This window comes from Myotis davidii, unplaced genomic scaffold, assembly GCF_000327345.1.
Source record: "Myotis davidii unplaced genomic scaffold, ASM32734v1 scaffold2663, whole genome shotgun sequence".
Lineage (NCBI taxonomy): Eukaryota > Metazoa > Chordata > Mammalia > Chiroptera > Vespertilionidae > Myotis > Myotis davidii.
The window spans coordinates 175,388-190,111 of record NW_006296287.1 but is presented as its reverse complement, the minus strand read 5'-3'; the positions used below and the strand labels follow the sequence as shown (position 1 = coordinate 190,111).

General features: G+C 41.3%; 1 protein-coding gene across 1 annotated transcript in view; it reads left to right on the top strand.

The window, feature by feature from the left end:
• Positions 1-14,724, top strand: part of FAM120C (family with sequence similarity 120C) — a 65,698-nt gene that overhangs the window by 30,831 nt on the left and 20,143 nt on the right. The window contains exons 6-11 of the mRNA XM_006771325.2: positions 6,348-6,450; positions 7,024-7,097; positions 7,536-7,807; positions 8,597-8,870; positions 9,991-10,162; positions 11,211-11,460. Of these exons, the coding sequence (XP_006771388.2) occupies positions 6,348-6,450; positions 7,024-7,097; positions 7,536-7,807; positions 8,597-8,870; positions 9,991-10,162; positions 11,211-11,460 (1,145 nt within the window). The remainder of the gene's footprint in view (positions 1-6,347; positions 6,451-7,023; positions 7,098-7,535; positions 7,808-8,596; positions 8,871-9,990; positions 10,163-11,210; positions 11,461-14,724) is intronic.

Sequence of the window (14,724 nt, the reverse complement as noted above, 5' to 3'; positions counted from 1 at the left end):
TACATCGATGAGAGAGAAACATCAATCAGCTGCCTCCTGCACACCCCCCACTGGGGACGTGCCCGCAACCCAGGCACATGCCCCTGACCGGAATTGAACCTGGGGCCCCTCAGTCCGAAGGCCGACGCTCTATCCACTGAGCCAAACCGGTTTTGGCAAATTTGGTGAATCTTTAAATTCATGAATACAGTGTGCCTCTCCATTTATTTAGATCATCCTTGATTTCTTTCGTCAGCATTTTATAGGTTTTAGTCCTGTTGATACTTTCGTTTTTGGAGGCAATCAACCCATTTAGGTTCAGATCACAAGTTCTCACCATCCTTTTGTGGGCTGTGGTTTCAATGTCTGTAATTTTCAAGGCCTTTGCAAACCTATTTGGATCAGTCCAGCATGTGTGCCACCCAGTGGCCAGTCTGGGACTTGGGCTGTGATTTACCTCTTCAGGTCTCAGAGTCTGTGCTGTACTGTTTGCTAATGTCAAATCCATGTGTGTGCTGCTCCCCCTTTGCAATCTCTTCAGCCACGTCACAGTTCATTGGAACAACCTTGTTCAGCATCTGGGGCCAAGTAGCAGAGGGGTGGGATAGGTGGGATGGGAGGGGGTGGAGAGAGAGAGAGAGAGAGAGAGAGAGAGAGAGAGAGAGAGAGAGAGAGAAGGCATAGAAGACTCACTCCACCTCTTCAAACTTCTTCTCTGATTGGAAGGAAGCTTCCTGTCATCCAGTTTTAGATTTTTGCTGTTCCCCTCTTGTCACTTCTTCCACCACAAGTTTGCTTTGGGCTGGCACACAGGAGAACAGAAAAAAGAAAAAGAAGGAAAAATGGGCTGTTTCTATACACTTCCTTGAGTTTTTGGAGACCCCTTTCCCAGTATTCAAGCCAGAACAAGACAAGGGTTTTTTTGTGGAGTTTTCTCTGTCTACATCAATGGATGCTTCCAGATTTCAGGCTGTCTTGTGTCCACACCAGGAGATACCAGAGGAAAAAAATGTTAAACTCATCCTTGATTCAGTGGTACTTTGAATTCTGGTCTTCTCCCCGATCGTCCTGCTTCACTTTTCAGAGTTGTCAAATAGTTGCTCTTGCTTATTATAGCTACCTTTAGTGGGAACAAGGTGAGGTATGCTTGGTCCATCTTATCCAGGACAGAAACCTCTCTATAGATTTCTTTAGATGAATGAAGAATGAAATCAGTGTTTGGTATTGGAGGCATACAGTTTCCTAATAACATTTTGTTATATCCATTACTTCACATTTAACTTTCTGTTTTTTAAAATATATTTTTATTGATTTCAGAGAGGAAGGGAGAGAGAGACAGAAACATCCATGATGAGGGAGAATCATTGATTGGCTGCCTCCTGCACAGCCCCTACTGGAGATCGAGCTCGCAACCTGGGCATGTTCCCTAACCAGGAATCGAACCGTGACTTCCTGGTTTGTAGGTCAATGCTCATCCACTGAGCCAAAATATATTAATTTACTTATTGCAGAGAGGAAGAGAGTGGGAGGGAAAGATAGAAACATCAATGATAGAGACTCCTTGATCATCTGCCTCCTGCACGCCCCCTTCTGGGGATCGAGCCTGCAACCTGGGCATGTGCCCTGACCAGGAATCGAACCATGACCTCTTGGTTCATAGGTTGATGCTCAACCACTGAGGCATGCTGGCTGGGCAAGGCCATAAAATTTTTTAAATTGGGGTGACACTGGTTAATAAAATTTTACAGGTTCAAGTGCACAATTCCACAGCACATCATCTGTACACTGTATTGTGTGTTCACCAACCAAAGTCAAGTCTCTCTCTATCACCATTTACCCCTCCGTATCCTCCTCTACCTCCCCCCATATCCCTCTCCTCCCCCCAGCAATCATTACACTTTTATCCATTTTTAATAAAAAAAAGAAAAAACTGAAATAGACACTCTGCTCCTAATTCCATCCTAAGTTGCTTATAATGTTTCATGTCTCCTTTATATGTGTGTTTTGATGTGGTATGGTAGTCATGTCAGTGTAATAAATTTTAACCTGCTTTTTTTCACTTAATTTTATGACTTCACCACTTTTCATTGTTGCTGTAGCATTTTCATAAATATCACCTTTGTAAATCTATAAAAGAAAAGGTTAGAACTTTATTAAATGCAATCATATATCAGATACTAAATCAGCGGTTCTCAACCTGTGGGTCGCGACCCCTTTGGGAGTCGAACGACCTTTTCACAGGGATCACCTAAATACATCCTGCATATCAGATATTTACATTATGATTCATAACAGTAGCAAAATTACAGTTATGAAGTAGCAGCGAAAATAATTTTATGGTTGGGGTCACCACAACATGAGGAACTGTATTAAAGGGCCGTGGCATTAGGAAGGTTGAGAACCACTGTACTAAATGAACCTGTATAGACAAGGTCCCATGCTAGATACTAGGGCATATATGTGAATAAACCGTTCTTTGTCTTCACGGAACCTGAGATTAAATTGTGAGGCAGAAGCAAATAAATGAGCACAACAAAGAAAAACCCCAATAAAGGTTTCATACAACTGGTGTGTGCCCCTTGAAGGAAGAGTAAATATCTGTCAGGACTCAGTCCAGAGTGGTGCATTGCAGGAAGTATGCATAATTTGTATTTCAGGGGATTGCATCATAGACCTATACTCACTGGCAATGAATAGTTTATAAGACATACTGTTAAGTACAAAAACCAGGTTAAAAACATGTTGATATGACTTTATTTATGTGGAGGGGAAAACTTGGTGTACATACAGCAAGAGTTATGACAGTACATACACCCAGCTGGTAACAGTGGTCACTTCTGGGGAGGGGAATGAGCGCAGAGGTAGAGCTAGTAGGGGAGAGACTGTATAGCTTCTATCTTGTAAGAGATTGTTTTCAATTATTATGTGTATTATTGAATATACCAATGAAATAATAATGCATAGAAATGAAATTTTGATTCAAAGGAACATTATTCAACCATGTAGATATTCTGTAAATCAGTATAATTTGCAAACATTTTTTAGACATGGAACCCTTTTTTCAGACAATTATAGTCCACTTCTTAAATTGTTTATTGATTTTAGAGAGAGAAGAAAGGAGAAAGAGAGATAAAAAACATCGATGAAAAAGAAACATCGGCCAAAACCGGTTTGGCTCAGTGGATAGAGCGTCGGCCTGCGGACTGAGGGGGCCCAGGTTCGATTCCGGTCAAGGGCATGTACCTGGGTTGCGGGCACATCCCCAGTGGGAGATGTGCAGGAGGCAGCTGATCGATGTCTCTCATCGATGTTTCTAACTCTCTATCTCTCTCCCTTCCTCTCTGTAAAAAATCAATAAAATATATTTTTTTAAAAAAAGAAAAAGAAACATCGATCAGCTGCCTCCTACAGGCCCCACACTGGGGATTGAGCCTGCAACCCGGGCACGTGCCCTGACGGGGAATTGAACTGGCATCTGCATGATTCATAGGTTGATGCTCAACCACTGAACCACAGAGGCCTTTTCAAGTCCAATTTTTTTAGTAAGCAGAGTGATTTTGTGTCCAAGTGAGGCTAGTGGACTTGGAGATCTTGATTTCCGTGTTTGTGTGCTTGCGTGCATGCCCATAAAAACTTCTAGAATGCTGTGTAGAAGCATTGTGTAGATCCTGGGGTGTTCATAGTTACAACTCTGAGAGATAAGATTATGAATATTTTAAGTTTTCCTTTTTTATTACGTATTAATTTTTTATAAGAAACAGATGGATTGTTACAGTTAGTAGATGGGTTTTTCGTAGAAAATATTCAACACTTGGGGCCACATGGCAAATTGGGCACGCTCATGTATTGATGATGAAAATATAACTTGTGACACTATTCTGGAAAGAAATTTAGTATCATGTGTCAAGAGTCTATGAACATGACCATATCCTTTGACCTAGTAAACTTCCAAGAATTTGCCCTATGAAATAACCCAAGAAACTTGTTAACAATATGCTTATTAGAGCATTATTTATAATGAGAAATTAAAAATGACTTTAATATCTTATGTTCCATTTGATGAAATATGAAGACCATAAAATTATGTTCAAGGGGATTTTAATAAAGAAAAGCCCCTTCTCAGTCAGCCCCAACCCCACAGAGGGAAACAGCCATTTTACTTCTATTGCCATAGATTAGTTTTGCTTCTACTTGAACTTTATATGTACCCTTTTGTGTCTGTCTGTCTTTCACTCAGTATATCTTTGAGATTTATCCATAGCATTGCATGTATCAGCACTTTGCTCTTCTTTATCACTATATTGTATTCTATTGTATGAATATACCACAATTGATTCATTCTTCTGTTAGTATGCATTTGAGTTATTTCCAGTTTAGGGCTATTATGAATAAAGCTGTTGTTAGTTTGTTCATATTTTTTTGGTGGACAAATGTACTCATTTTCCCTAAGTAAATTATTTAGGAGAAGAATTACTGTGCCATGCGGTAAATAATGTTTAGTTTTATAAGAAACTGCCAAACTGTTTTCCAAGCTGTACCTAGATATACCCACCAGCAATCTACTGGTAATTCCAGTTACTCCATATCCTTGCCAGTGCTGATATTTATAATTTTGAATTTTCGCCATTCTGTGGATATATAGTGATGTCACATTGTGGTTTTATATATGTTTAAGTGCTTTTGTGTGTTTTAAAAATATTTTTATTGATTTTGGAGAGGAAGGGAGACGAGGGGGGAGAGAGAGAGAGAGAGACATCAATGATGAGAGAAAATCATGGATCAGCTGACTCCTGCATACCCCACACTGAGGATCAAGCTTGCAAACCCAGGCATGTGCCCTGACCAGGAATTGAACCGTGACCTCCTGGTTCATAGGTCAGCCGTGAGCCACGCTGGCTGGGCTGCTTTTGGTTTTAATGTTCATGGCTTTTGAACCAGTAATTTCCTTTGTGGACATTTTCCTAAGGACATAATCTAAAATCCAGAAAATCTTATATGATGTGTCTTTGCTGTATAACTTATAAAGGCCAAATGTGAGAAATAACCTAAATGTCAGGTATTAGGGAAGTAAATGCATAATTTATGATATATTTATAATGATAAAATATGCAGCCATTCAAAATTATCTTAAAAATATAATAAAAGCAGGATACAATATTATTAGAGAGTAAGGTATTAACTATAGAAAATATGTGTATTAAAATAGTACAGCTATATACATCAACAAAAAAGTTTATTTTTAAGTAACAATTTGTATTTATTTTTAATTCATTGTTGCCACTATCACAGATGTCCCCCATTCCTCCCCTTACCTACCTCCACCCAGCCGCATCCCCCTCCTTCTGGCCATCACCACACTTCTCTGTGTCCATGCGATATTCATATATGTTCTCTGGCTAATCTCTTCACCTTATTTCATCCAGTGCCCCCCATTCTCCTCCTCTCTGACCTCTGTTGGTCTGTTCCGTGTATCCATGCCTCTGCTTCTATTTTGTCCAAAGAGGACATACAGATGGCCAATACATATATGAAAAATGCTCAACGTCACTAATCATCAGAGATGTGAACTAAAACTACCATGAGGTATCACCTCACACCTGCCAGAATGGCTACCATCAATAAATCCACAAACAACACGTGTTGACAAGGATGTGGAGGAAAGGGAACCCTAGTGCACAGCTGGTGGGAATGCAGACTGGTACAGCTACTGTTAAAAGGACAATGAGAAACCATCTCACACTGGTCAAAATGGCTATCATCATCCTGCTGTCAAGGATGGGGTGTAAAAGGAATCCTCTTGCATTACTGGTGGGAATGCAGACTGGTATAGCAACTATGCAGAACAGTATGGAGTTTCCTCAAAAAATTTAAAATAGAATTACCTTTTGACCCAGGGATTCCACTTCTGGGAATATATCTGAAGAATCTCAAAAAACTGATTTCAGAGAAATCAGTTCAGAGAAACACGCTTATGTTTGTTGCAGCATTATTTACAATAGCCAATATCTGGAAAAAAGTTTATTTAAAAAAAATACTAGGAGAAAACACACCAAAATATCTTTCGGTGGTGGTACTCTAATTTTCTCCTATCCTTATGTGTTTTTCTAATGATCATGTGACCATTTTAGAAGAATACAAAATTTAAACTTTTATTTATTTTTAAACTTAATTTAAAAACTTTCCCCAGATTTTATGTTCTATAATGCTTTCGCCTTATCTAATCTTTCCTGCAACATGAAAAATTACTCTCTTGGGTTTCTTTAAATATTTGATTTCTGCTACTGTTTTGACTCTCAAATTATAAATTGCATGAAAAAGACACTCTTGTGTTGTTTCTTCTTCTGAACATCTGATGTTGCAACATCCAGTCCAGGACGGAAGATAAAATAGAGCGATTCAAGAAAGCAGTTGAGTACTATTCAGTCACAACCAAAATCTCTTCGCTGCCAGTGGGTTCCTCCTCCTTTCTAGGTAAGGCTTCCACCTGACCCAGAGCTGCTCTGCCCATGGAGGAAACTGAGGTGGCCCCTCAGAAACTCCTGGGCCAGAGTAGAATCACTTGTTTGTATTGCATCCTCCTAGAAGCCATTCCTGTTTGGTAGACATTTTCCTTTGGATTTCCATGTCATAAGAAAGGTGACACGAGACAGGGCCCCGATTGCTCCAAACTTTAACTGGGGTCCTATGCCATTCTCTTAGCTTGGGCTTCTTCTGGTGCTACCCTCCATTGTGGCCTAGTATACGTAAGACAGCCCTCTCAATGGTGTCAGGCCTGAGTTTGAATCCCACCTCTGCTGTTTACTAGTTGTGTGATCTTGGCAAGTCACATCTGTACGAAAGGTGGATCATGATACCTATTGTATAAGGTTGTTATCAGATGCAGTAATTTATGTAAGATTCCTGGCATGATGCATAATAGCTGTTCAGTAAAATGTGACTTACTTATAATTAATAATAATTTTTCAGGTGATGTGGGGTTAGCAGAATGTAACATGGTAGAATTATTACGTTTGCCTAAAATGTAGCCCTTTCTCTTGGCTTCAGGTTTTCGTAATAACCGGCTGGGAAATCCTCCCCTTCCACGAAGTCAAATGAGCAGTATTTCTGGGAAGCCAGTGGTAAGTATCTTTTAAGGGGCCTCAGACTGTTTGTTAGCATTAGACACTGGTGGCTTCCTGATTTTTATAATCTGAGTTAGGGTGTCTCAGTGTAATCAGTATGTTAAGACTGGTATATGCCAATGTCACATTCTTAGCTGGAGGCCAACAGACTATGTAAAGAAAACATCCAAATCAGTAACCACTAGGGCCTGGCGAAGGTAGATTTGCTAATGTTGGAAAGTGTTCGAGGAGACCATGGTTTGGTTCATTGTCCTGCCTCTGGAGAATTCTATCCATATATCACTGTTAGAATTATTTCTTGTTACTCTCAGTAGGTTCTTCGTATCCCAATAACCCTTGCTACAGCCATCATCTGCTATGTCACAACTTTTTGAGGGAACCATCTTGGAGCATGGTAAAATGTTAAAGAGCTTTTCTGTCTGTTTTATCCTTCAGTTTTCTCACCATGTGCCCCAGAAAATGAAATATCCACCACCATTCCCATTGGGACCCAACTCCTCTCTTCTCTTCTCCCCCCATACTTTGGGGGAATCCCATGCTTTTTCTGAGAATCCCCTGCTGGAGGACAACCCCCTTGCCACTTGGGGTATCTCTTATGACTCATCACAGTTTCCCAATTACCTGACTTCCAAAGCCTCACCTCCTCTCGGACCAGACTCTTCCCACTCTTCTTCCTCTGGTGATGAGCCAAACGGAGTCAGCTCTGAGTAAGTATCTGTATAGGCACCCAAGGAAACAGACTTCTGAAGCATCTCTATTCTTTAGCTGCTAACCTGGGCAGGGGCGTGGGGAAGCGTATGCTCCTGGCTTCTCTCTGTGGCTCTTTGCTCCTAAGCAAAGTAAGAAAACTCTCTCTCTCTGCTTGGCCACTTCATGCTCATTTTGACCCTAGACAAGTGGTAATTTTCAGATACTCAAGCCATGGAGGTAAAAGGCAGCATAGCAGCTAGTTAGGGGAGCTCTGGTATGGCTGTGCTACATGTCATGGCTGCCCTTTCTCAATTAGTGAGGGGAGTAGACTGAAGGTTAAAAAAAATGAGAAGAATTTTTAGAGTTGAGGTATTGGAACAGTTGTGTAGGCTGTTATATTCTTAGTGACGCAGACAGGGTGCTGATGATTAAAATAGTGGCATTTTTGTATTCGCTCATTTGTTCTTAGATTGTTCTCTAAGCAGATTATGCCTGGGAAGCAGGACTGCTTTGAGGTTTCAATTGCAGTCATTTTCTTACAGCATATGCAGACTCTAAATGTGATCTCTTATGTGCTGGGAAAGATTCAGAATGGTTCCCACAACTTTTGATCACGTTGGTTTGTGTCAGATGGAAGAAGCTAGGAGGGTGGTGATGGCCACTGAGTGGAAACAGGCCCACTGCTAACCCAGTATCCAAACTTCCAGCGGGTTTGTAAGATTCCTTGAGATCAGAACAGACATTTGCGTTGGAATATCTTTATCAACTTCCTTTCTCTTTCTACATTGTCTTTCTCAATCTTTTAGTCATGCCACAGAAACATTTCATCGGCAGCCTAGATGGGAGGACCCCAATGGTAACAGAGGTCCCTGGGTACAGCCTGTTGATGCTGGAGTTTCAGATGCTGCCCTGGGAGATGGTGAGCCCCACATCCCATCTCTGCTCTCTATGTCTACGAGGAACCACATGGACATCACCATTCCGCCCTTACCGCCAGTAGCCCCAGAAGTCTTGCGGGTGGCCGAACACAGACACCGAAGAGGTCTTATGTACCCATATATCTACCACGTCCTCACTAAGGTGAGAGAGCACCTCAGTATTTCTGTCCCTCCTTGCTCTTGACAGTACACTTCACACTTCCTAGAACTGGAAGTCACCAGAGAAAATGATGATTAATGGTATCTGAAGGGAGATGAAAGGAGACCAAGTGTGCTGGGGCTTCTCATTGTATTAAGGGTCTTAGGTGAGGTGAGACCAGTAAGAGATGGGACTGTGCAATAAATGAGGCCCCAAGAAGTGTAATTGTGAGATTTCAAAGAAGAAACTTGGTACATTCTGGTCTAGGGGAGGACATTAGAAGAAGAGGCTTATGTCCTTGTTTTTTGTCTCTTTCTCTACTTCTCCAGAGCTTTTCCCCTCCATCATCTTATCATCCAAATCCACCCCCCAGCAAAAGGTCTAAGATGGACTTTCCCCATTTAGTCAGCTAGTCAGTTACAGCAAAGACTTTAAAAACAGATCATAGCTTTGAAGCCGGCTGTGGTCATCTGGGCTTGTTACTGCTTTTTATTTATTTATTTATTTATTTTTTAAACATATTTTATTGATTTTCCACAGAGAGGAGGGAGAGGGATAGAGAGCTAGAAACATCGAGGAGAGAGAAACATCGATCAGCTGCCTCCTGCACACCCCCCACTGGGGATGTGCCCGCAACCAAGGCACATGCCCTTGACCGGAATCGAACCCGGAACCCTTGCGTCCGCAGGCCGACGCTCTGTCCACTGAGCCAAACCAGTCAGGGCCTTTTTATTTATTTTTTATGTATCATCTTGCATTCTTTTTTAAATTTTTTTAAAAATCTTTTTATTTTGGAGAGCAAGGGAGGGGAAGAGAGAGAAACATCAATGATGAGAGAGAATTATTGATTGGCTGCCTCCTGCACACCCTACACAGGGGATGGGAACCTGCATCCCGGGCATGTGCCCTGACCGGGAATTGAACCCTGACCTCCGGGTTCATAGGTCGACACAACCACTGAGCCACATCAGCTGGGCTATGGCTTCTTTTAAGTCTGAAACTAAGTACAAGAAGAAAATTTAGTGGCTAGGCTACATATAGTTCTTTACTGGTTCTTCTCAGCTCAATTCCAAACCTTGAGGCAACTAATTTTCTCCTTCTCTCTGGCCCATTTTCTTATTAGGGTGAGATTAAGATCCCTGTATGTATTGAGGATGAGTGTAACATGGAGCTGCCGCCAGCTGCTCTTCTGTTCCGGTCAGCTCGTCAATATGTATACGGGGTGCTTTTCAGTCTAGCGGAGACACAGCGGAAATTAGAACGCCTGGCTATACGGCGACGGCTGCCTGTGGAACGTAAGCATAGTTCTGGCTTTGACAAATCTCTCAAAGTTTGATGCAGAGCAAAAATGTATCTGCAAACACGTGATACTTTTGGCTATGGAACAGTTTTTGAGAAAATGTATAATTCACCAGGATACTTATTGGTATGGGGAATGCATTAACTTAAGCTCCAATTCTTTTTTTTTTTAATTATATTTTTATTGATTTTAGAGAGGAAGGGAGAGAGCGAGAGAAACATCAATGATAAGAGAGAATCATTGATTGGTTGCCTCCTGCACGCCCCCTATTGGGGGTCGAGCCTGCAACCCAAGCATGTGCCCTTGACTGGAATTGAACCCAGGACCCTTCAGTGCGCAGGCCGATGCTCTCTCCACTGAGCCAAATTGGGTAGGGCTAAGCCCCGATTCTATAACCATTAAGCATTCAGAGTGAGTACTATTTACAAGAATCATGCTGGGCCTTGAGAATGCAGAGGTGTATCTGACACAATCTCTCCTCCTCAGTGAGGTTTTTGTTTTGTAACTTGATCCTATAGGTAATTGGAGCCATTGAAATGTGTTTTGTTTTGTTTTGTTTTATTGTTTTCAGAGGGGAAGGGAAAGGGATAGAAAGATAGAAACATCAATGATGAGAGAGAAACATCGATCAGCTGCCTCCTGCACGCCCCACACTGGGGATTGAACCCAAAACCCAGGCATGTGCCCTGACTGGGAGTCTAACTGTGACCTCCTGGTTCCTAGGTTAATGCTCAACCACTGAGCCATACCGGCCGGGCGAGCCTTGATTTTTTTCATCTGCAAAATAAGCACTACATTTTGTGATAATGTAGGCATAATCTCTCTCAGGATTGTTCTGAAGAGTAAATGAGATATACTTTTATATGCAAAGTACTTAATACATATCAAGCATATAGTAAATGCTTACTACTGCCAACAATAAATATTATAGCAACAAAAATATAAAAGGTGTTGAAATGTGATTGATCTTGTCCATTGTGGCCAGCTTCAGAAATATTCAGAAATTCTCTACATCCTGGTTTTCCTCAATTTCTGTTTTCCAGTTCCTGCAGTGATCCTTAAAGAGTGGTCTGCCTATAAAGGGAAGTCACCTCAAACCCCCGAACTGGTGTCTGCACTGACATTTCGGGAATGGACTTGCCCAAACCTCAAGAGGCTCTGGCTAGGCAAAGCAGTTGAGGACAAGAACAGAAGGATGAGGGCCTTCCTGGCCTGTATGAAGTCAGATACACCCAGTATGCTCAACCCAGCTAATGTGCCCACCCATCTGCTGCTCATGTGCTGTGTGCTCCGGTAAGCCATGGGACAAGGAGGCAGCCAGTTCATTTCTCTTTTACTTTTTGAACATTTCTTTCATCAGGTGTTTTATGGTGTTTGGGGTGGGGAGGCTTTTGTTTTATACAGACACTCTTTGGGTTATGTCAGACTCGACATACGTCGTTTCATGGTTATGTCGCCATCTCCCATCCTATATAATAAAAAGGTAGGTTCCGTCGTTTTGATGTATGTACCTATGTGTTTTATGTTTTTTATTCAGCCGTCAGGGGAGCAGTTAGATGTCAATCAGTCCAGTAGGGGAGCAGTTAGGGGGTGATCAGGCTGGCAGGCAAAGTGGTTAGGGGCAATCAGGCAGCCAGGCAGGCGAGTGGTTAGGAGCAGCAGTCCCGGATTATGAGAGGGATGTCTGACTTCTGGTTGAGTCCTGATCCCCGGGTTGGGCCTAAACCGGCAGTTGGAGATCCCCCGAGTGGTCCCGGATTGGAGAGGGTGCAGGCTGGGCTGAGGAGACCCCCCTCCTCCGAGCACTAATTTCGTGCACTGGGCCTCTAGTCTATTTATTTAAAAAAAAAATCCGTCATTTTGATGTATGTATATATGTGCTTTATGTTTTTTATTATTTATTTACCACAAGTAAAGGTCAGGAATTGTTACCTTTCTTTTAATTTTTTTTACTGTTTCACTTCATTACTGCTATGTATGTGCTCCATGTGAATGACGTAGGTGCTTATGTAGGTGGGTTCCGACTTACAGTGAAATCGCATTATGTTGTGCTGTAGGAACGGATCTCTGATGTAACCTGAGGACCTACTGTATTTAGCTTAGACTTCAGAAACACTGACATTGATTGCTTTGATAGTCTCCTCGGTTTATGATCTCTGTCATCATCAGTCCATGCATGACCTCTCTTTTTTTTAAATATATTTTTATTGATTTCCAAGAGGAAGGGAGAGAGAAAGATAGAAAAATCAATGTTGTCAGGATCATCGATTGGCTGCCTCTTGCACACCTCCTACTGGGGATCAAGCCTTCAGCCCGGGCATGTGCCCTGACCAGGAAATGACCTCCTTGTTCATAGGTCCTTAACCATTGAGCAGCAACAGCCGGGCATGACCTCTCTTTTTTATTCGGTTTTATATGTTTTTTTGTCCCTTTTATTCTTTATTCCTGATCCAATTCCCTTTTTCTCCCTATAGTTATCTCCTCTGGGATATTTGATGTGTGTCTTCCAAGCCATCTCCTATATATTTATTTAAATACTAGAGGCCCAGTGCACGAAATCATGCACTGTGGGGGGGGGGCATTGTTGGACATCCTTAGCGCTGCCGTGGAGGCGGGAGAGGCTCCCGCCACTGCCGCTGTGCTCGCCAGCCGTGAGCCCGGCTTCTGTCTGAGCGGTGCTCCCCCTGTTGGAGCACACTGACCACCAGGGAGCAGCTCCTGTGTTGAGCATCTGCCCCCTGGTGGTCAGTGCACGTCATAGTGACAGTGACCAGTCATTCCACTTGTCGGTTGATTTGCATATTAGCCTTTTATTATATAGGATAACCTTTTGTTTTCTCATTTTCTGAGGTGCCAATTTATCTTGTACATTTATTTTAGGTTACTTGTCTTGCTGATTACAGAATTTTTTTTGTCAGATATGTGTGTATACACATACATATATAACAAATATCTTTTCTATATCTGTGGATGTATAATATCTTTTCCAACCAGTCACATTTAAAAAAATTATATACAGTATCTTTGTTGAATGAAAGTATTAAAATTTCACCAACCTTTTATTGTTTCACACATAAAAGCTGGAAAACTAGTATGGTGAACACCCCATATGCCCACCACTTAGATTCTACAATTAATATTTTACTATACTTACTGTATTCCATATAACTATCCATCTGTAGCCATCCATTTATGCATCCACTTTGATGCATTTCAAAGTAAATTGCAGATATTGTTACACTTCACCCCTAACTAAAAAGTACTTAATTTTGGTTTTGTCAAGCCCATCAAATTGTAGCTTTATGATGTGTGCATTTGGAATCTTATTCAGTGGGTCTTCTCTATCCCTGGGTCAAAATTATTTTTTACATTTTTATATATTTTTATAATGTTGCCTTCCATGTCAGGTCTTTAAATATACTGGGTATTTCTTCTGTATACGCTGTAAGAAAAGATCTAATTTTGTTTTCTCTACAAAATAAGCCAGTTTTCCCAATTCTGCTTATTAAACAATTTCTCCTTTCCCCACTGATTTGTATCACCACCTTTCACATATACCGTGTTCCTGTATGTACACGAGTTTTTTCCTGGTTTCTATTTTGTTCCATTGCCTATTTGATGCCTCGTCAGGACCACATTGTTTTCATTATTAAGGGTTTATAGTTTGCCTTAATATCAGGTCAGACAAACCTCTGCTCTTTGCTTTTCATGTTTCATACTTGTGGCTGTTCCTGAACCATGTGAACCTTTATTCTTCCAAATATAATTTAGAATTAGTCCACTTTCCACAAAAATTTTATTGGGGTTTTTCCCCAATAAATTGAATTTATAGATTAATTTGACATCTTTATAATATTAAGTCTTCTCATCTAAAGATCATAGTTTACCTTTCCTTTTTTTAGGTCTCTTCCTTTATCTCTTCGTAGAGTTAATTTTTTTCCATAGAGGTTTGCTGGGTTTTAAATTAATTCCTTGGCACTTGATACATACTATTGCGATTACAGATAGTATTCTGTTGTCTTTCTTTTTTAAAAATATTTTTTTTTGATTTTTTACAGAGAGGAAGGGAGAGGGATAGAGAGTTAGAAACATTGATGAGAGAGAAACATTGATCAGCTGCCTCCTGCACACTCCCCACTGGGGATGTGCCCACAATCAAGGTACATGCCCTTGACCAAAATCGAACCTGGGACCCTTCAGTCTGCAGGCCGACGCTCTATCCACTGAGCCAAACCGGTTAGGGCAGTATTCTGTTTTCTGTTATACTTTCTTGTTGTTTATTTGCTGATGTATAGGAAGTAAGTTTTTTTTTTTTATTAGACAAACATTTATTAAGCATTTCGAATGTGTTAGGTATTGTTCTAGGGCAGGGGTGGGCAAACTTTTTGACTCGAGGGCCACAATGGGTTCTTAAACTGGACCAGAGGGCCGGAACAAAAGCATGGATGGAGTGTTTGTGTGAACTAATAGAAATTCAAAGTTGCTGGGGTCCAGCCCCAGCAGGTCCAGGGGTCCCCAAAGGTGTGGACGGAGTCGGCGAAGAAGGAATGACACGGA